Below are 19,484 nucleotides of genomic sequence, written 5' to 3' on the forward strand. Positions count from 1 at the left end.
ACAACATGGAGACATGTTATAGACATGATTGCAGCAGATATTATTATTACAAATACTGTAGTTAGTTTTTGTCCTTAATTGGAAACTAATTTGTGCAACTATTTTCTTTCTTTTTGTCCCAGTCATAAAATGGTTTGTATCTACTGCTGTCGATACCAAAGTGACCTCACCTGAGTGTTGTGTGTGGTGGGGAGGGGTGTGTGCGTGTGCGGTGGCTATGTGTGCGTGTGTGTGTGTTGTCCATAGAGGAAGCTTCTACGTATTGAGCTAAGCACTGACTGAAGTGGGCAGAGATGTCATTGACTGCTAATTGTGTCCTAATAGCAGCTTTGTGAGGACAGAGGCCATCCATTGTGACCTGTGGAGCCATGAAGGCAGGCAGCAGGTGAGGGACATGGTCTAATAGGCGAGGCTGGCCAGCACCAAGCACCACACAATTAGAGGGCTGGTCGCCCTGGACATTAGGCAGCCTTGCCTCGCTGTGAGAGACCCTTCAGATCCACAGTGCATTCAGGGTCCACCGGCCATCTCCACCTCTCCTCCCTCCCCCTTTCCTCGCCTGACAGTCCTTATTCGTGAGGTGGACAAGTGATGTTTCATTGTTAGTCAATACCTTAAATAACCTTGTCTGGAGTAACTCATCTGACCCTGACTTTCAAATTCTCTCTCTCTCTCTCTCTCTCTCTCTCGCTGTCTCTCTCTCTCGCTGTCTCTCTCTCTCGCTGTCTCTCTCTCGCTGTCTCTCTCTCGCTGTCTCTCTCTCGCTGTCTCTCTCTCGCTGTCTCTCTCTCTCTCTCGGTCTCTCTCTGTCTGTCTCTCTCGCTGTCTCTCTCTCGCTGTCTCTCTCTCTCTCTCGGTCTCTCTCTGTCTGTCTCTTTCTCCCCCCCCCAGAGTGTCATTAGACCACATGTCCTCACGCTCTCCGACCTGGCTTTTACCCTCCAACCCGCTGAGCAACACAGGAAGTGCTCTACAGTGATTAGATCCACTCAACCACAAGGGGTTAACAAGGGGTTAACAAGGGGTGAACCTTGAGAACAGCTGCTCTGATACTGCAGTGATGTTCCGCTTGTGTTCTCTTGTTCTGGGTACGGAGCATCTGGGTTCCAGCTGGGTTCCTCTCCTGGTCCAACTGGGTTCCTCTCCTGGTCCAGCTGGGTTCCTCTCCTGATACATCTCGGTTCCTCTCCTGGTCCAGCTGGGTTCCTCTCCTGGTCCAGCTGGGTTCCTCTCCTGGTCTAACTGGGTTCCTCTCCTGGTCACAGAGGTTGAAGGTTTGAATCTCCCCTAAACGTTGCTTTGGATAAAAAATGCCTACTAAATGAAGACATTATTATTCTAATTATTCCGAGATAGCATACAGTACATCAACACTACATCCATCTGGCAGACTGGACTGAAAGGAGAGCAGTAGACATGTTGGAGAGATCACACTCAGTATCGATTCATTTGGAAGAGTTTTAATAATTTACTTTAAAAAAGGCTGTAAAAGTCGAAGATGTCTTCTCAAGGTTTAAACGAACATCAAATGTAACAAAGTTTGCAAACTTGTCCTGGTTTGTACTTTGCTGTACAAGTCATGGCAAAACACTGGTGCCTCTGAACGAGACTTTAAACTGTCTTTATCAAAACAGCCCACAGCAAAAAAATACTTTATAGGAATTGCTTAGAGAACAAAGTAAACCAAGCCGGCATGAAATGTACAGCTTTAAGAAATTCCAAAAAACACAGCTGAAAAGTGTATGTACAGTCATGCTAGGAATTGTACAAATAGCAGGCTGATGTGGTGAAACCAACATACCTTTCCTATGTTGATGAAAGTCAGCATTTACTTAAATATACAACGTTGTCCAAATAGAATTAAATTCTATTGCGTAATTCAAGTTTGTTTAGCAGGAGAAAAAAAACACTTTATAAATATATCTTTCCTGCAAAAATTAATTTCCTTAACTTACACTTAAAATTAAATTACAAAAAGCTAAAAGAAAATTGCAGTAATTGTAAAAAATAAGAAAGTATTGATCAAATTAAATGCATTGTCTTTGATAAAATATCCATACTGTATTTGCCTCTGAAAAGTTATATAAACCCCCTCCACCAATCACTATCATAAGTGGCTGTTTCAAAGAGGTAATATATATTTATATACATATATATTTGAATTTATATGACATGATATATCTTATATAAATATGGCATCTTTAACAAATTAAGTTACAATTTCCTTTTAAAATGACATTTTCCACTTTCCTTCCCAAGACAACTGACGCTGAATCTGGAAAAGAACTTGACATCAGTTGATAGACTTTCGGTCCTATTAAAAATAAGTCTTGATTCTTTTGCAAATGTTCGTTTTACTCTGTAAACATGTGTAGAGTGGTCACACAGCATACACTGTCTCCAGCCGAGACCTTACTGTCTCCAGAAGGAGGAAGCAGACCTGCTTGGGTTTGAGTTTGGTGACTAAACTGCCTGGTGACAGCAGTGTGTGAAACAGACCAAAACATGATCCATGTGGGATGCCTATGTGGACAAATGGCTGTGTGTAGCTGTGTGTGTGTGTGTGTGCTGGCTGTGTGTGTGTGTGCTGGCTGTGTGTGTGTGTGCTGGTTGTGTGTGTGTGTGCTGGTTGTGTGCGTGTGTGTGCTGGTTGTGTGCGTGTGTGTGCTGGCTGTGTGTGTGTGTGTGCTGGCTGTGTGTGTGTGTGTGCTGGCTGTGTGTGTGTGTGTGCTGGCTGTGTGTGTGTGTGCTGGCTGTGTGTGTGTGTGTGCTGGCTGTGTGTGTGTGTGTGTGCTGGCTGTGTGTGTGTGCTGGCTGTGTGTGTGTGTGTGCTGGCTGTGTGTGTGTGTGTGCTGGCTGTGTGTGTGTGTGCTGGCTGTGTGTGTGTGTGCTGGCTGTGTGTGTGTGTGTGTGCTGGCTGTGTGTGTGTGCTGGCTGTGTGTGTGTGTGCTGGCTGTGTGTGTGTGTGCTGGCTGTGTGTGTGTGTGTGTGTGTGCTGGCTGTGTGTGTGTGTGTGCTGGCTGTGTGTGTGTGTGTGCTGGCTGTGTGTGTGTGTGCTGGCTGTGTGCAAACACGCCTCTCTTCTGCCTCCTGCTGGTGAGCCTCACACACGCCTGGTTACACAGGCAGATACCCCCTCCTCATCCCCCTCCTCAGGGTTGAAGTACTTAGTGGCACAAAATCACATCTGCAAGGAAACCCTTTTAAAGGTAAGAAGTGCACTGGGGTGGCTGTCCTCGTGTGACGCCCTGATGGAGGCTGTGGTGTCCCGCCCCCCGGTGGCCAGACAGAGGAAGTGCAGGTGGGCCTGGTTCCTGGCGCCCCCCAGTGGGCGGGCCCTGCTAGAGCAGAGTGAGGATGGTGTTGTACATCTGGGTGAGCACCGCCAGGTGAACAGGGAGACAGGAAGTACGGTCCTGAGACGAGGGGCTACAGGTGAGCCAGGAGAGAGCGTTGTACTGCTCCAACACAAACCTGCACACACACACACAAAGGGGAGATGTTACTACTGATACATCTCTGGTGAATGCCCCCCCCCCCTCTCCCCTCCCCTCACCTGAGGACGTCAGAGGTGGTTTTGGAGTCCAGGGGGTGTGGTGTTCTCTTCCCTGTCTTGTCCAGCACCAGGTCGTCTGATTGGGCGATGGAGATGTGGTGGTGTAGAGACGCCTGGTGGGACAAGTCACACCTTTACACACACACACACACCTTTACACACACACACACACCTTTACACACACACCTTTATACACACACACACACACCTTTACACACACACACACACACACACACACACACACACATACACACCTTTATACACACACACACACACCTTTACACACGCACACACCTTTACACACACACACACCTTTATACACACACACACACCTTTATACACACACACACCTTTATACACACACCTTTATACACACACACACACACACACACCTTTATAGCCACACTTATACCCACACAGAGCTTTCTATGTGGGGGGCAGCCTACCTTGAGGAAGAGGGGTGTCTGTAGGCGGGCGTGAGGGCAGGAGCTCCAGAACCAGGCTGGCAGGCCGTGGGCAGGGGCCGTGCTCACGTAGTAACCCAGCGCCAGCGGCTGCTGCTTTAGCTCCTCTGGGGGAGCCTCTCTGGAGAACAGACGCTCGCTCTGGCCCTGCGCACACACGGACTGTGAGAGGGTGTGTGTGGGTGTGTGTGTGGGTGAGAGTGGGTGTGTGCGAAATACTCACCCTGGCGTGCTGGGAGTGGGCCCCGCCCCCTGCGGAGGGGGAGGAGGGCGAGGCAGGGGGGGAGGCGGGGGGCGAGGGGTGCAGGGCCCCGGTGATCAGCATCATGTCGTTCTCCAGCTCATCCGGAAACGGAAGGTCGAACATGTCATCTGCACGCACACACACATCGCACACTCATTACACACACACACCCTGTGTCATCACACACAACAGTGAGTTCCAGTGTGTGTGTACCAGTGTTGTCCTCTGCTGTGTATGCTGGGGCCAGGGTGGTGGCGGAGGTGGGGAACACCAGGATGTGGCTGCAGGACGCGTCCTGAGGCGTGCTCAGCTGGGACGCCTGCAGGTTCAGTGCCGTGCTGCGTCTGAACACTGAGCCCATGGTCACTGCGTCTACACACACTCACACACCATACACACACCATACACACACCATACACACACCATACACACACACACGGAGGCAAACACACACACAATCTCAGTTCTTTTCATCATTATAATCACCAACACCATCATCATCATCATCATCACTATCGTCATGGTTACCTGGCATCACCACGAAGGAGCCCTGGGGCTCCATGGCGACCAGGCAGGCACTGAGGATGGAGGGACTGTCGCCGGGGGAGATCCCACACATCAGACACGCCTCCCTCAGCTGACGAGACACAGAGAGAAGGGAGTGTTCTCCCAGGAGCACGCTCCAGTCTGGGGAGAGACAGAGAGAGAGAGGTCAACACACACACACACACACTCTCTCTCCCAGGAGCACGCTCCAGTCTGGGGAGAGACAGAGAGAGAGAGGTCAACACACACACACACACACACACACACACTCTCTCTCCCAGGAGCACGCTCCAGTCTGGGGAGAGACAGAGAGGTCAACACACACACACACACACTCTCTCTCCCAGGAGCACGCTCCAGTCTGGGGAGAGACAGAGAGAGAGAGGTCAACACACACACACACACACACTCTCTCTCCCAGGAGCACGCTCCAGTCTGGGGAGAGACAGAGAGAGAGAGGTCAACACACACACACACACACACACACACACACACACTCTTTCAGGAGCACGCTCCAGTCTGGGGAGAGAGAGAGAGGTCAACACACACACACAAGCCCACACTCACCTCCACATCTAACACAGAGGGATGTGACCCCATCGCGACCTGGAAAAGGACCTCCTGACAGGAAGTGACTCACCCTTCAGCTCTCCGTGTCCCAGTCGGCCTAAACGACCAATCACGACCCTCCAGGGCATGGACGTGGTCTGAATGATCTCCACAAGCCACGCCCACATCCTCTGCAGTCCTGACTTCCTGGCTGACACTTTGGGCCTTCGCGCTCTGGGACACACAGACCACAATACAGAAACATAGTAGGGCTGTCAAGTTAACGCATTAACGCATTAAGGCAATCTCACTTTAACGCGTCAAAAAAATTGTGCCGTTAACGCAGGTTTCTTTTTGACCCTGGGAATCACCTGCCGTCACATGATTTCGACCGCCGACTGTAGCTGAATGATGGAGAGAGGGATTTTAGATGGGAAGTTCCATTTCAAAAAGTTGCGAGACGGCTCGGAAGTAGGTTTGAGTGAGATTTGAATATTATGGAGCAAGATATCGTAGTAGGCTATGAGACAACATGTCTTTAATGTATTTTATATTCCAGAATAAGTCTAATTTTGTGGATGTTTATTATACAACAGTATAGTTTGTGAGTGAATAAAACTCCCTCACAATTTAAATTGTGTTCCATTTGAACTTGTTATATGGACATTATCATCCAGTTAGGCCTATCTGAAGTTAAGTACACCATTTTAATGTTATTTCCACAAAAAAATCTTTTATTGGGGTAACAGATTAAATAGATTGAATATATAAATATATATTAAATAAATATTTTAATCGCTTGACAGCCCTGAAATATATTCATGCAGTATATTGGTGTATGTATGAATGTATGTATATTTATGATCAAAATCAGCATTTAGAGTATATATGCATACACACACCTGCTCACACACACACACACGCACACACACTCACCTGTTGGGCAGGTCTATATTGATGACGCAGCTCTCCAGAAGCGCCCCCTGCTGGTCGGTACAGGACACCAGGATCCAGCGCTGGTCGTGGGACAGGCAGTAGCCCACAAACAGGACCCCATACCTGGGAGGCATCTCCGGCCACACCTCCCCTGGCTCGGGGGCCTTGGGCCTGGCCGGGCCCAGCACAAAGGCAGGGGAGTACAGCTGGAGGGGGCTGGGGTGCTGGAGATGGAGGGAGAGATTGAGAGATAGATGACACAAAGATGGAGAGACAGAGAGAGACAGGAAGAGAGAGACCTGAGCGTACCTCAGGTCTGGTGAGGGCGGAGTTGAGGGCGGAGGCGGGGCCAAACCCGGTGAGGGAGCGGATGTGAGTCTGTGTGAGCAGCAGCCGTCGGCTCTGGGCGTGGCAGGAGAAGGCCAGGGAGCGCACCTGCTGCAGGTACTGGGGGCTGTCGCCTCTGGAGGGCTGCAGTAGGAACTCACACCCCACCACCTGAGCACAAACAGGGGGGGACAGACAGGTAAGCAGACAGGCAAGAAGACAGACAGGTAAGCAGACAGGTAAGCAGACAGACAAACAGACAGGTAAGCAGACAGGTAAGAAGACAAACAGGTAAGCACACAGACAGACAGGTAAGCAGACAGGTAAGCAGACAGACAGACAGGTAAGCACACAGACAGACAGACAGGTAAGCAGACAGACAGACAGACAGGTAAGCAGACAGGCAGGCAGACAGACAAGTAATAAGACCGACAGGTAAGCACACAGACAGACAGGTAAGCAGACAGGCAGGTTAGCAGACAGACAGGTAAGCAGACAGACAGACAGACAAGCAGACAGACAGGTAGACAGGTAAGCAGATAGACAGACAGGTAAGCAGACAGACAGACAGACAGACAGACAGACAGACAGACAGACAAGCAGACAGACAGACAGATAAGCAGACAGACTGACAAACAGACAGGTAAGCAGACAGACAGACAGACAGGTAAGCAGACAGACAGACAGACAGACAGGTAAGCAGACAGACAGGCAGGCAGGCAGGCAGGCAGGTAAGCAGACAGACAGGCAGGCAGGCAGGCAGGCAGGCAAACAGACAGACAGACAGGTAAGCAGAAACACAGGTAAGCAGACAGACAGACAGACAGACAGACAGGTAAGCAGATAGACAGACAGACAGACAGGTAAGCAGACAGACAGGTAAGCAGACAGACAGACAGACAGACAGGTAAGCAGGCAGGCAGGCAGACAGACAGACAGGTAAGCAGACAGACAGACAGACAGACAGGTAAGCAGACAGACAGACAGACAGACAGACAGACAGACAGACAGGTAAGCAGACAGACAGACAGACAGGTACCTGCAGCACCAGCGCTGGTCTCAGGCTCTCTGGGAGCATGTTCAGCATCTCTGTGTAGCATCGCAGTAACCCTAGCAACCACACGCTGCCCACCCCCTCCTCCTCGCCCTCCTCCTCCTCTCCTCCGCCCTCCTCCCTCGTTGCGGCCCAGCAGGAGAAGGGGTCCACCACATACAGCACGATGGCGGGCGGGTGGGCGTGGCTGTGGGCGGAGTCTGGCTGCGTGGGGATGCCGATACGGGCCTGGGCCGCCGTCCTGGCAACACAGACAACCAATCAGATCACAGCTCTGTTCAAAGGCAGCCTCAAATGAATTCAAAGCTGTTGTCTACACGGACACTCTTGCACAGAGATCCTTAAACCTGACTACCCACAGACACCCTGGAACTAAAGAACCAACTGGTCCAGGGAGAACCCACTAGTCCAGGGCAAACCCAGGTACAATGACAGAGCAAACCTGGTAATCCAGGTACAATGACAGAGCAAACCTGGTAATCCAGGTACAATGACAGAGCAAACCTGGTAATCCAGGTACAATGACAGAGCAAACCTGGTAATCCAGGTACAATGACAGAGCAAACCTGGTAATCCAGGTACAATGACAGAGCAAACCTGGTAATCCAGGTACAATGACAGAGCAAACTTGGTAATCCAGGTACAATGACAGAGCAAACTTGGTAATCCAGGTACAATGACAGAGCAAACCTGGTAATCCAGGTACAATGACAGAGCAAACCTGGTAATCCAGGTACAATGACAGAGCAAACCTGGTAATCCAGGTACAATGACAGAGCAAACTTGGTAATCCAGGTACAATGACAGAGCAAACTTGGTAATCCAGGTACAATGACAGAGCAAACTTGGTAATCCAGGTACAATGACAGAGCAAACTTGGTAATCCAGGTACAATGACAGAGCAAACTTGGTAATCCAGGTACAATGACAGAGCAAACTTGGTAATCCAGGTACAATGACAGAGCAAACTTGGTAATCCAGGTACAATGACAGAGCAAACCTGGTAATCCAGGTACAATGACTCAGAGCAAACCTGGTCATCCAGGTACAATGACAGAGCAAACCTGGTAATCCAGGTACAATGACAGAGCAAACCTGGTAATCCAGGTACAATGACTCAGAGCAAACCTGGTAATCCAGGTACAATGACAGAGCAAACCTGGTAATCCAGGTACAATGACAGAGCAAACCTGGTAATCCAGGTACAATGACTCAGAGCAAACTTGGTAATCCAGGTACAATGACTCAGAGCAAACCTGGTAATCCAGGTACAATGACAGAGCAAACCTGGTAATCCAGGTACAATGACTCAGAGCAAACCTGGTCATCCAGGTACAATGACAGAGCAAACCCACAGTCAGAGAACCCCTACTTAGTACTTACATCTCAGGGGGGTCTGGAGGCTCGGAGGCTGCAGGTTTGGAGCTGGGGGTACCTTCGGAACCCCCTCCTGGGATGCCCTTCCCCTCAGAACCCCCCCCAGAGGTCCCCTCCATCCCAGTCAGGCCGGGGGCCCCTCCTATTGGGGTGGGAGTGCTTCCTGAGCTAGGACCCCCTGCCTCAGGACCCCCGGGGCCAGAGGAGGGCGGGTTGGTGGGGGCAGGCTGGGGGGCAGAGGGCAGAGGCCCTGGGGGGGGCTGGAGCTTTGGGGGCAACAGCAAACTGCTGTCCAGGGAGAGGGCTGAAAGCTGGGGAGCTGGAAGACACAGAGGAGGACTTAGTTAGAGGAGAGGAGGGGGGAGTAGAGAAGGGAAGGGGGAGGAGGAGAGAGTAGGAGGGGGGAAGAGAGGGGAGGAGGGAGGAGGAGAAAATAGTCTCACCTAGCACATGTCTGCAGGTGTGGTTGTACAGTTTGAGCTTGCGGAGGTTGTGACAGTGCTGCTGTCCAGTCCATGGCCCTGTAAACCACTGGTCCACCTGCTCGTCTCCCCGCTGGTCGTCTCCCCGCTGGTCGTCTCCCCGCTGGTCGTCTCCCCGCTGGTCGTCTCCCCGCTGGTCGTCCCCCTGGTTGTCCCCCTGTCCCTCTGGTCGTCCCACAAGCACCAGTCCATCCTGGGACACCCTGGCCAGCGGCCGGTGCTTGCCAAGACGGCACGTCTGGAAACACAGCAGGGGTTAGGAGACGTGATGAGCTGCTGGGATCACCTGGCCTCCCAGGTGCCTGTTTATAAAGTATGACGAGGCCTTATCCACACCTTCTGTAACAGGATGCTATTGAACCCAGTTTTGTGTCAAATAAAGCACGAAAACTGTCCCTGTAAGGCATCTAAAGAGTCTAAAATAATCTAATCTGCAGCGATATCTTCAGCAATCGAGTCTGCAGCGATATCTATAGCAATCGAGTCTGCAGCGATATCTTCAGCAATCGAGTCTGCAACGATATCTACAGCTAACGAGTCTGCAGCGATATCTTCAGCAATCGAGTCTGCAACGATATCTACAGCAATCGAGTCTGCAGCGATATCTACAGTAATCGAGTCTGCTGCAGCGATATCTACAGTAACTGAGTCTGCAGTGATATCTACAGTAATTGAGTCGTACCTCGTAGACGGTGCTGAGATCCTGGAGGAAGGCCCTTGCTCCGGCCAGCAGGGCGGCGCTGTCAGGACAGAGCACCAGGTAGGCCACATCCCTCTGGCCTCCGTAGGGCTCCAGCTGCAGCTTCTCCCAGAAGGGCAGCGCCAGCGGAGACAGAGCCAGGAGGTCCCGCTCATAGCCCAGCAGAACCGTGGGGATGGGGAGGGGCTCCGGGGACTCCTCTGAGCCTGGGGGGGAGGCAGGGGGGGAGGGGAGACAGAGAGGGGAGCCAGGGAGGGGAGACAGGGGAGAAAAAGGATTATGGGTGGTTGGTGGATGACAACACAAGTGGATATCACCCTGGCTCTCTCCATCCTCTACAACCTCCCTTCCATCATACCCCTGTCCTCCCTCTACCCTCCATCAGACCCCTTCCCACCAGACCCCAGACCCCTCCCACCAGGCCCCTCCACCAGACCCCAGACCCCAGATCCCTCCACCAGACCCCAGACCCCTCCACCAGACCCAGACCCCTCCACCAGACCCCTCCACCAGACCCCAGACCCCTCCACCAGACCCCTCCACCAGACCCCAGACCCCTCCACCAGACCCCTCCTCCTACCATAGGAGCCTCGGCCGGCCATCTTGTGGAACTGCTGCCAGGTGAGGGGGCCCTGGACATGCTGGATGTTGTCCCAGGTGCGTCCGCTCCTCTTCTTCTGGATGGCGTCCTGCAGGAAGGGCTGCAGTGACAGCAGCATGCGCAACACGTCCTGGGAGGACAGCCCGCTGACGTCCAGCACTGCGCACACACATACAGAAGACATAAATACATAATCAGACATCCTACTACAGGAGTCACAGAACTCACAGATAGAAGAAAACTTTCTGTTCTTACTATTGAATCTTCAGAACAATAATATTTGTAAAGTTTGTAAAGTCCTGGCCCGCCCACTTGATCTGCAGTTAAATGCTCTCCCCATGTGACCAGTAAACCCCGCCCTCGCCGGCCGCATCACGCCCTCACCGTTATGATGAGGCCAGGGATGTAGCGCGCTGCTCCTCACTGCCGCCGGATCTATTTTCCCCCCTGCAGGGTTGTCCACGTACTGCAGCCCCTGCACCAGCGCCCCGTAACACTCTGCACACGCGTCGCTGCCGTCCACCCACTGCTTATCCGCCGTCCAGCTCTGGAGCAGGGCCTCACGCCGGGCACAGCAGGGGGGCAGGAGGAGGGCGGAAAGGGAGGAGGAAGGGATGGGAGCTCTGCTCCTGGATGAGCACCATCACCTCGGGGGGGACGGGGGGGGAGTCCTGCGGTCGCTTGGCCCGGGGGTCCCCCATGGGGGGGTCCCTGCGGCCCTGCCCCAGCCTCCTCTCCGCCGCCCTCCCGACCTCCGACCCCCTCCCGAAGATGTCCAGCTCGTCCTCCAGGAAAAGGCCGGTGCCGTGCGCCAGGCGGCGGTTGACGATGGCGCTGAAGCCGCACATGCAGCGGTACTGGTCCTCTTGCGTCGAGTCCGGGATGTACACGTCCACGTCGGCGCCCTTCACGTTCATGTTGCAGGCGCAGATGCAGCAGCTGTCGAAGTTGCGGTCCTTGAACATGTTGAGGACCGAGTCGGACAGCAACAGCGCCGCGTACAGACTGTGGGCCTCCGGCAGCCAGGGGGCGCCGGCGGGCTGCTCCAGGGAGCTGAGGGGGGCGCTGGTGGAGGGGGTGGAGGCCGGGGAGCTCAGCTCGTCCTGCCTCACTGAGCCCTGGCCACTGGGGGGGCCCGCCCCCCGGGGAGTGCGTGGGGTGCGGGGGGTGGGCACGGAGAAGCGGGGCGTGGCGGGGGAGGGCAGGACGCCGCTTGCTCCGCCCACAGCACTCAGCTGGGCATAGTCCTGGTCCAGCAGGGCGCTAGGGGCGTTGCTACAGAAACACACCCCACAGATCATACCAGGACTGTTCTGAGGTTTCCATAATTCATACATAACCCCTGTTCACACATACACAAGCCCTCTACACACACATCCCCACTCACATGTATCCGTCCCTGATGAAGGGGGCCTGGGTGCTGAGGGAGGAGTAGTGCTCCATCTTGGGCAGGAGGGCCCAGGAGGGCCGGTAGCAGCACTGCTCAGGCAGGCTGACGGGGGGCAGGCGCTGGCTGGGGAGGCTCCGCAGGGGGGCAAACATGGAGCAGCCCGTCTGAGGCTGGACCCCGGGGACGCGGTACACGAAGGAGAAGTCCTGGAGGGGGAGCACAGCCTCACTGCTCTGGGCCGCCACAGAGGCTAACGCTAACCAGGGCTAACCACAGGCTAACGCTAACCAGGGCTAACCACAGGCTAACACTAACCAGGGCTAACCACAGGCTAACGCTAACCATGGCTAACCACAGGCTAACGCTAACCAGGGCTAACCACAGGCTAACACTAACCAGGGCTAACCACAGGCTAACGCCACCCAGGTCTAACGAGGCAGTAGGAGAAGACTAGCGGCTAGGGTTCCCATTATCGTCCACCTAGCTCTAGACGCTCATTAGAAATTTTACCAAAATGTCGATTTAACACAAATAAAAAATGTTATGTCACAGCATTGTACTTCAATATATAGATACACACCTATATTATAACATTCCGGTTTTAAAATTCAATAAGGATATGCCTACAAATTGTATTTTCCTGATTTTAGCAGTTAGCCAGGGGGTCCCATTATTGTCCACCCAACCACTTTCAATGGAGAAATGTCAGTTTGACGCTGTGGAAGGCAGATACGGTTTGAGAGCGTATTTACATACTCAAAGCTCAAAGTAAGAAGCTGTAATTTGGTGTTCAGCAATAGAATATAATAGAAACAGCCGTAGCTTCCAAGACTACGTTTCCCATGATTCCCCACCTTGATGTCTTCAGGTTTGGGGCTGGCCATGCCCTCTTCTACCTCCATCCTGTAGTCTGCCAGCTGGGAGGAGGCCAGGGAGACCAGGGGGTGATCAGGGCCCCCCAGGGGGGCCGGGGGCTCCTGGCTGGGGGTGTCCCGGTACGTCATGATGGGGGAGAAGGCGGGGTGCTGCTCTAGGGAGGGGGGGGTGGGAAACATCCGCTGCAGGTCTGCTACTGCTGGAGGGAGAGAGGGGGAGAGGGAGAGAGGGGAGGAGGGAGAGAGGAGGAGAGGGAGAGAGGGGGAGAGGGGTGGAGAGGTGGAGAGGGAGAGAGGGGAGGAGGGAGAGAGGAGGAGAGGGAGAGAGGGGGAGAGGAGGAGAGGGAGAGAGGGGGAGAGGGAGAGAGGGAGAGAGGGTAATTAGACATAAGACGGAGGTATACATGCAGAGAAGAGAGGCCGGCTCTAGAAAGCAGGAGGTGAGGGTCTGGACCTCTCCCAGCCTGACCCTGCTGGTGTGTGGAGAGGACTCACTTGAGGGGTACGGCACAGCCGCCCTGCCCTCCTTCCCTGGAGGTCGGTCCTCTGCTCCGGACGCCGGGACTCTGGTGGAGTGCTGCTGGGGAGAGCAGGAGTTACCACACACACACACAGGCTAAACACACACAGTGTCACCCTGAAACAAGCATTCAGTCCTGAGTCCAAACAGTCCAAAAATAGAGTCCATGGCTCTACTTCCTCTAATGGTGAGGATGACCTCTTCCATGACTGGAGGCGTTTACGGTCGCTGTGAGGTCAGAGGTCAGTATGAGGTCAGGGGAGGTCCCTGTGAGGTCAGAGGTCAGTATGAGGTCAGGGGAGGTCGCTGTGGGGTCAGAGGTCAGTATGAGGTCAGGAGAGGTCGCAGTGGGGTCAGAGGTCAGTATGAGGTCAGGAGAGGTTGCTGTGGGGTCAGAGGTCAGTATGAGGTCAGGGGAGGTCGCTGTGGGGTCAGAGGTCAGTATGAGGTCAGGGGAGGTCGCTGTGGGGTCAGAGGTCAGTATGAGGTCAGGGGAGGTCGCTGTGGGGTCAGAGGTCAGTATGAGGTCAGGAGAGGTCGCTGTGGGGTCAGAGGTCAGATCGTTGCATGCAGACATCCTCTTACCCCTAGCTCGTCCTCATCCTCGTCGAAGATGTTGTCCAAGTCTGAGATGTTGACCACCAGGTCCATCTCCCTGGTCAGGGGGGGGTTGGCCTTCGACTCAGCCTCGTCTGGTGACGACTCATCTACACACACACACAAGCTTTAGCACACATACAGCTACACAACAAACACCCGAACACAACTTTTACCACTTTCACACGCCTACTCGTTAATGCAACATTAGCAGAGAATTCTCATGATGTCATAATTCTCACTTGATTTGGGGGCGGAGCTGAAGATAGACATGGCATCTTTCCCATCAGGTAGTGCGGTACTGCCATTTATATCTTCTCCCTAGGAGAGGTCAGAGGTTAATCAGGCCTCCAACTACAACAATATAATACTGGTGGACTGACAGTACAGTAAGAGTTTGACTGAGTGAGGATGTCACTCAGGGTCAGGTTAAGGGTCAGGGCTCTGACTCAGTACATGTCTGACCTTTGCCCTCCTGCCAGGGTCTCGGCCCTGCCCCTTCAGCCTCTTGGACGAAGGGAAGCTGTACTCGATGTCGCCCTCTTTGAAGTCGTACGGGTCGTCTCCTGGGCCCCCCAGCCCCTCAGGCCCGGGGGGCAGCAGGCCCAGAGTCTGGACGTGCTCCCTCACACACTCCTCCGACACCTTGAACCGTCTCTGGGTCTGGGCAAAGAGCCTGGAGGGGAGGGGGGAGTAGAAGATAAGGAGGTAAAGAGATCTCACTTTGTATAAATGTGCTGTAAAACTATACTAAAACAGATATTTTTGGGGCCACAAAAAGTTTAAAAGGTTTGAAAATATTTTCTACAAAAAGTTTTTAAAGGTAAAACAAATATTCGGTCTCGTTCACCTCTTCAGCGCCAGGCCCTCTGTGGCTGTGTCCGTCCTGAACTCCCCCAGTCTGCCTGACGGGAGGTCTGGAGGACTGAACCCCGTCTGGTCTGTCCGCGGGGTCCTAAACCCCCTCCACCAGCCCCCCCCAGCCTCGCTGGGGCCCAGGGGGGCCGCGTACAGCGCCGTCTCACTGGCCTCCACCCCCCCCAGGCCTCCGGCGTCCGGGCAAGGTGGCCGGGACAGGGGGGGGTCCAGGCCCTCCGAGTCCTGGCCCCGCGGGTGGGGGCTGAGGGTGGGGGGCAGGGGGGAGACGGGGGAGTGGGGGAGGGAGGCGGGGATCTTGTGGCCAGCCGAGGGGGGCTTGGGGTACTTGCAGCCAGGCGTAGAAGGGTCCAGTGGGGGCTCCAGGGGCACCAGAGCCCCCAGAGGGGGGCCCCTACAGGAGTCTGGGTCTAGACAGGCGGGGAGGCGGTGGTGGAAGGGGGTGGAGAGGGCTCTCTTGGGCTGCTTGTCTGTCTTGTCTGCCTTGTCGGAGGTCTTGTGCTTGGGCAAGGAAGGAGGGGGCGCAGGGGGGCCGAAGGCGGGGGTAGGGGGGACACCAGGCTGGGGGGGCGCTGAGGACGGAGGCTTCTGCTGCTTCAGCCTGGACACACAAACGTCTGACATCAACACACGGGCTAGCTACTGGACAAATACAGGCTAGCTACCCCACCACACGGGCTAGCTACAGGCTAGCTTCCCTACCTGGAGCAGCTGCAGGAAGTCCTCTCTCCCGGGGCGCTGAAGTCCCAGCTGACCTCAGACACTTCCTGTTTGGCTGCCGCACTGCACCTGCAGCAGGATAACATGACATCACACATGAGATCACATGACATCACACAAGATCACATGACATCCCAGGAAATCAGGTCAGGTTCCACCCTGCTCACCTGGGGGTCAGGTAACACTCCCGCCACGCCTGCTGCACCGCCTGACTGCTCAGCTGCTTCCCACAATGCAGCGGGGCGGGGGGAGACACGCCCACAACTGCCTCCATGGGGGCGGCGCTGGACGCAGACGTGATGAAGCCACTGTCCGCTGCAACACAGAGCACAGTACAGTACATCACAACACAATAGAATTACTGACAGCTACTTACTAAATAAGAGATGTTTTGGTGAGAGGGCAGGAGAGGGGGGTGGGGAGGTAGGGAGGGTGAGGTTGTCCTACCTGAGCAGGGCTGCTCTGGGGAGGTGGGGGGTGTGAGGGGACCCCCACAGTGGGAGGGGTCTCTGAGGGACCCCGGGACCCCTGGGGGAGGGGGAGGGGGCTCCTTGGGAAGGTCGCCCTGGGCAACCAGCACAAAGGCTGCTGGGTAGACCATCCTCACGCCGCCTGGAGAAGAGACACACACTGCAGCTGTAACACACTGGTGTGTGTGTGTGACAGAGTGTGTGTGTGACAGAGTGTGTGTGTGACAGCGAGTGTGTGTGTGCGGGCGGTCATACCTACGATGACCTCCACAGCCACGTGCGTGTGAGGGTCGTAGGCGTGTTCCCCGGTGTGAGGGTGGTAGGCCTGTTCCCCGGGGGCCCCCTGGGGGGGCGGCGGGGGGGGCGCAGGGCGGAGCACCGTGGGGTAGAAACAGCTCCACTCCTCCATCAGCTTGCGAACGTCCGGCTCGCTCATCTTGTGGGCCTGGCCTGTCAGAGCCCCTCCCAGTCCATATGGGCTCAGCACCACTGAGAAACACACACAGAGACGTTGACACACATATTGGATACAGGATTGTGTTGTATGGTGCGTGTCTGCCTGCAGCCCCACCTGGTATGGGTGAGGAGGCAGCCTGCGACAGGCGGATGGGAGTGTCGGTGATGCGGTAGACGGGCTGGTGCTGGGAGATCTCCACGCTGGTGCACACGTTACTCTCACCGTGCAGGAAGAAGGAGAAGGAGCAGGACAGGTGCTCACTGGAGACACAACAACAACATCATCGTCATCAACAGCACAGCTTTAAATGTATTCTCCTACTGCTCCCGGTAGTGTAACAATCCTGGTAGCTCCGGTAAGACGGCAGAACACTCCGGAGAGGAGCCTGGCTCCAGAGCAGCACTTATGAACACATCCATCATCCACACGCCTCTCGCTGCTCTCTTATTGCAGGTATAAATCCTGTCCCTGACTGATCACAACTCCACCCTGTCAGCGTGCCGCTCCGTGTCTTTATGACCTCGTCCTCCCCTCATCACCAGCTCCAGTTGCTGCTCCTGATCAGGCTGGTGTTGGGAGCGTGTCGGCACAGCCGGACATCATTAACTACATCTCTGATTTGATCAGAGATTTGATCTCTTGCGGAGCCAGACAATACCGCTGGTGTGTTCATCTGCGTGTTATTACTTCCTGTTACTACACCTGGGGGACACGGCTCACGCATTATGGGATAACGGTTTGGCGCCATGGAAACAGATTTTTTATTTTTGCTTGAATCAAATGTTGTACACCTGTGTAGTATCTGTGTGTAGTATAGTGTGTGGTGAGTGTGTGTAGTATCTGTGTGTAGTATGTGTGTTGTGTGGTGGCTTGTTGCTGTTGTGGTTTGGTGTTGTGGCCTGTAGATGGCGCTGGAAACTCAAAGAGCAAGACAGAGAGAGAGAGAGAGAGAGAGAGAGAGAGAGAGAGAGGAGAAAGAGAGTGAGGAGAGAGAAAGTGAGAGACAAAGAGAGAGTGAGAGTGAGAGGAAAAGTGAAAGAGGCCGATTTCTTCATGAACATTCCTCAAACTCCCCAAGAAATACACTCATAGCAGCAGACACCAGAACTACAGGACTGTCTCTCTCACTCACACACACACACAATGTTCCAACTGTATCAGTCCTACAGCGCTAGTCTCTACAGCACAACTCTTCCCATTTAAATAATTCAGATGAGTACAGCATGAGTCTCTCTCTCCCCCTCCCCCTCCCCCTCTCTCTCCCTGCATCTCTCCCTCTCCCCCTCCCCCCCTCTCTCTCTCTCTCTCTCCCTCTCTCTCTCTCTGTCTCTCTCTGTCTCTCTCTGTCTCTCTCTCTCTGTCTCTCTCTGTCTCTCTGTCTCTCTCTGTCTCTCTCTGTCTCTCTCTGTCTCTCTCTCTCTCTCTCTGTCTCTCTCTGTCTCTCTCTGTCTCTCTCTGTCTCTCTCTCTCTCTCTCTGTCTCTCTCTGTCTCTCTCTCTCTCTCTCTGTCTCTCTCTCTCTCTCTCTCAGCTATTTATAGACGAGAGGCCAGTCTATGGGGGATAGTTTCAAGCCATAAGTACCAGTAAGGCCCACCAAAGACACACACACAGTCTCTCTCACACAGCCCAGTTCAGCCACGTCCTGACCCAGATGAAGAGCCTGTCTCGTCTGTGGCGGAGGACTCTGGATGGTAAGACCATCACTTCCTGTGAACACTTAGACCATCACTTCCTGTGAACACTTAGACCATCACTTCCTGTGAACACTTAGACCAGAGGTCGCCTGGGTTAATGTCACAAGTAATAACAGACGCTTGCTTTTCTGTTATGAAAAGAGCTTAAGGAATGTACTTCATCCGAATGGAATTCATTTAAAATTCAAGCTGCACATCTCTCCCATGGTCTCAAGGCCTCGCAGAACGATAACCATAATACCCAAATTATCTTCTGGGTTTCTTTGAGTTCAGCTCAAACAAATCTTTCATCAAACACACTTTTTACTTGTATTTTCCATACAGATGAAAGTTTGTAAACTGATAACTTCCTTGTTCGACTGTTCCCTGAGACAGTGGTATCAACTTATCTAACCTAACCCTGACCTAACATTGACCTAACCCAGACCTAACCCTGATCTAACCCTGACCTAACCCAGACCTAACCCAGACCTAACCCTAACCTAACCCAGACCTTACCCTGACCTAACCCTGATCTAACCCTGATCTAACCCTGACCTAACCCAGACCTAACCCAGACCTAACCCTGACCTAACCCAGACCTAACCCAGACCTAACCCAGACCTAACCCAGACCTAACCCAGACCTAACCCTGACCTAACCCAGACCTAACCCAGACCTAACCCAGACCTAACCCAGACCTAACCCTGACCTAACCCTGACCTAACCCTGACCTAACCCTGACCTAACCCTGACCTAACCCTGACCTAACCCAGACCTAACCCAGACCTAACCCAGACCTAACCCAGACCTAACCCTGACCTAACCCTGACCTAACCCTGACCTAACCCTGACCTAACCCTGACCTAACCCAGACCTGACCCTCCAGGAGTCTGGAGTGTTTCATCCGTCTGAGGAAGCAGCACTCCTCTCTCCTCTCTTTGTGTCTCTCGCTCCTGTTAGCGTCCGAATGCCTGTTTGTACTCCAGCTTCAGAGAATATCCACCTTGCTTTCATTTGATATCTCCTGTGTATTTATATGTATGTATTTATATACGGCATCCAGTA

The 19,484-nt window shown here is 53.7% G+C and overlaps 1 protein-coding gene across 1 annotated transcript in view; it reads right to left on the minus strand.

The window, feature by feature from the left end:
- Positions 1-1,444: 1,444 nt before the first annotated feature.
- Positions 1,445-19,484, minus strand: part of LOC146220206 (mediator of RNA polymerase II transcription subunit 13-like) — a 52,866-nt gene continuing 34,826 nt past the window's right edge. The window contains 28 exon segments of the mRNA XM_084693625.1: positions 1,445-3,474; positions 3,557-3,669; positions 4,003-4,167; positions 4,244-4,392; positions 4,478-4,636; positions 4,793-4,951; positions 5,451-5,593; positions 6,296-6,519; positions 6,605-6,793; positions 7,662-7,917; positions 9,060-9,372; positions 9,497-9,773; positions 10,218-10,441; positions 10,816-10,995; positions 11,221-11,443; positions 11,445-12,111; positions 12,224-12,432; positions 13,081-13,301; positions 13,597-13,678; positions 14,207-14,328; positions 14,461-14,539; positions 14,684-14,894; positions 15,069-15,695; positions 15,797-15,883; positions 15,982-16,129; positions 16,262-16,426; positions 16,540-16,773; positions 16,856-17,001. Of these exon segments, the coding sequence (XP_084549751.1) occupies positions 3,342-3,474; positions 3,557-3,669; positions 4,003-4,167; positions 4,244-4,392; positions 4,478-4,636; positions 4,793-4,951; positions 5,451-5,593; positions 6,296-6,519; positions 6,605-6,793; positions 7,662-7,917; positions 9,060-9,372; positions 9,497-9,773; positions 10,218-10,441; positions 10,816-10,995; positions 11,221-11,443; positions 11,445-12,111; positions 12,224-12,432; positions 13,081-13,301; positions 13,597-13,678; positions 14,207-14,328; positions 14,461-14,539; positions 14,684-14,894; positions 15,069-15,695; positions 15,797-15,883; positions 15,982-16,129; positions 16,262-16,426; positions 16,540-16,773; positions 16,856-17,001 (5,905 nt within the window). The 3' untranslated portion in view covers positions 1,445-3,341.

Source organism: Hypomesus nipponensis, chromosome 27 (assembly GCF_054491055.1).
Source record: "Hypomesus nipponensis isolate SF chromosome 27, ASM5449105v1, whole genome shotgun sequence".
Classification (NCBI taxonomy): domain Eukaryota; kingdom Metazoa; phylum Chordata; class Actinopteri; order Osmeriformes; family Osmeridae; genus Hypomesus; species Hypomesus nipponensis.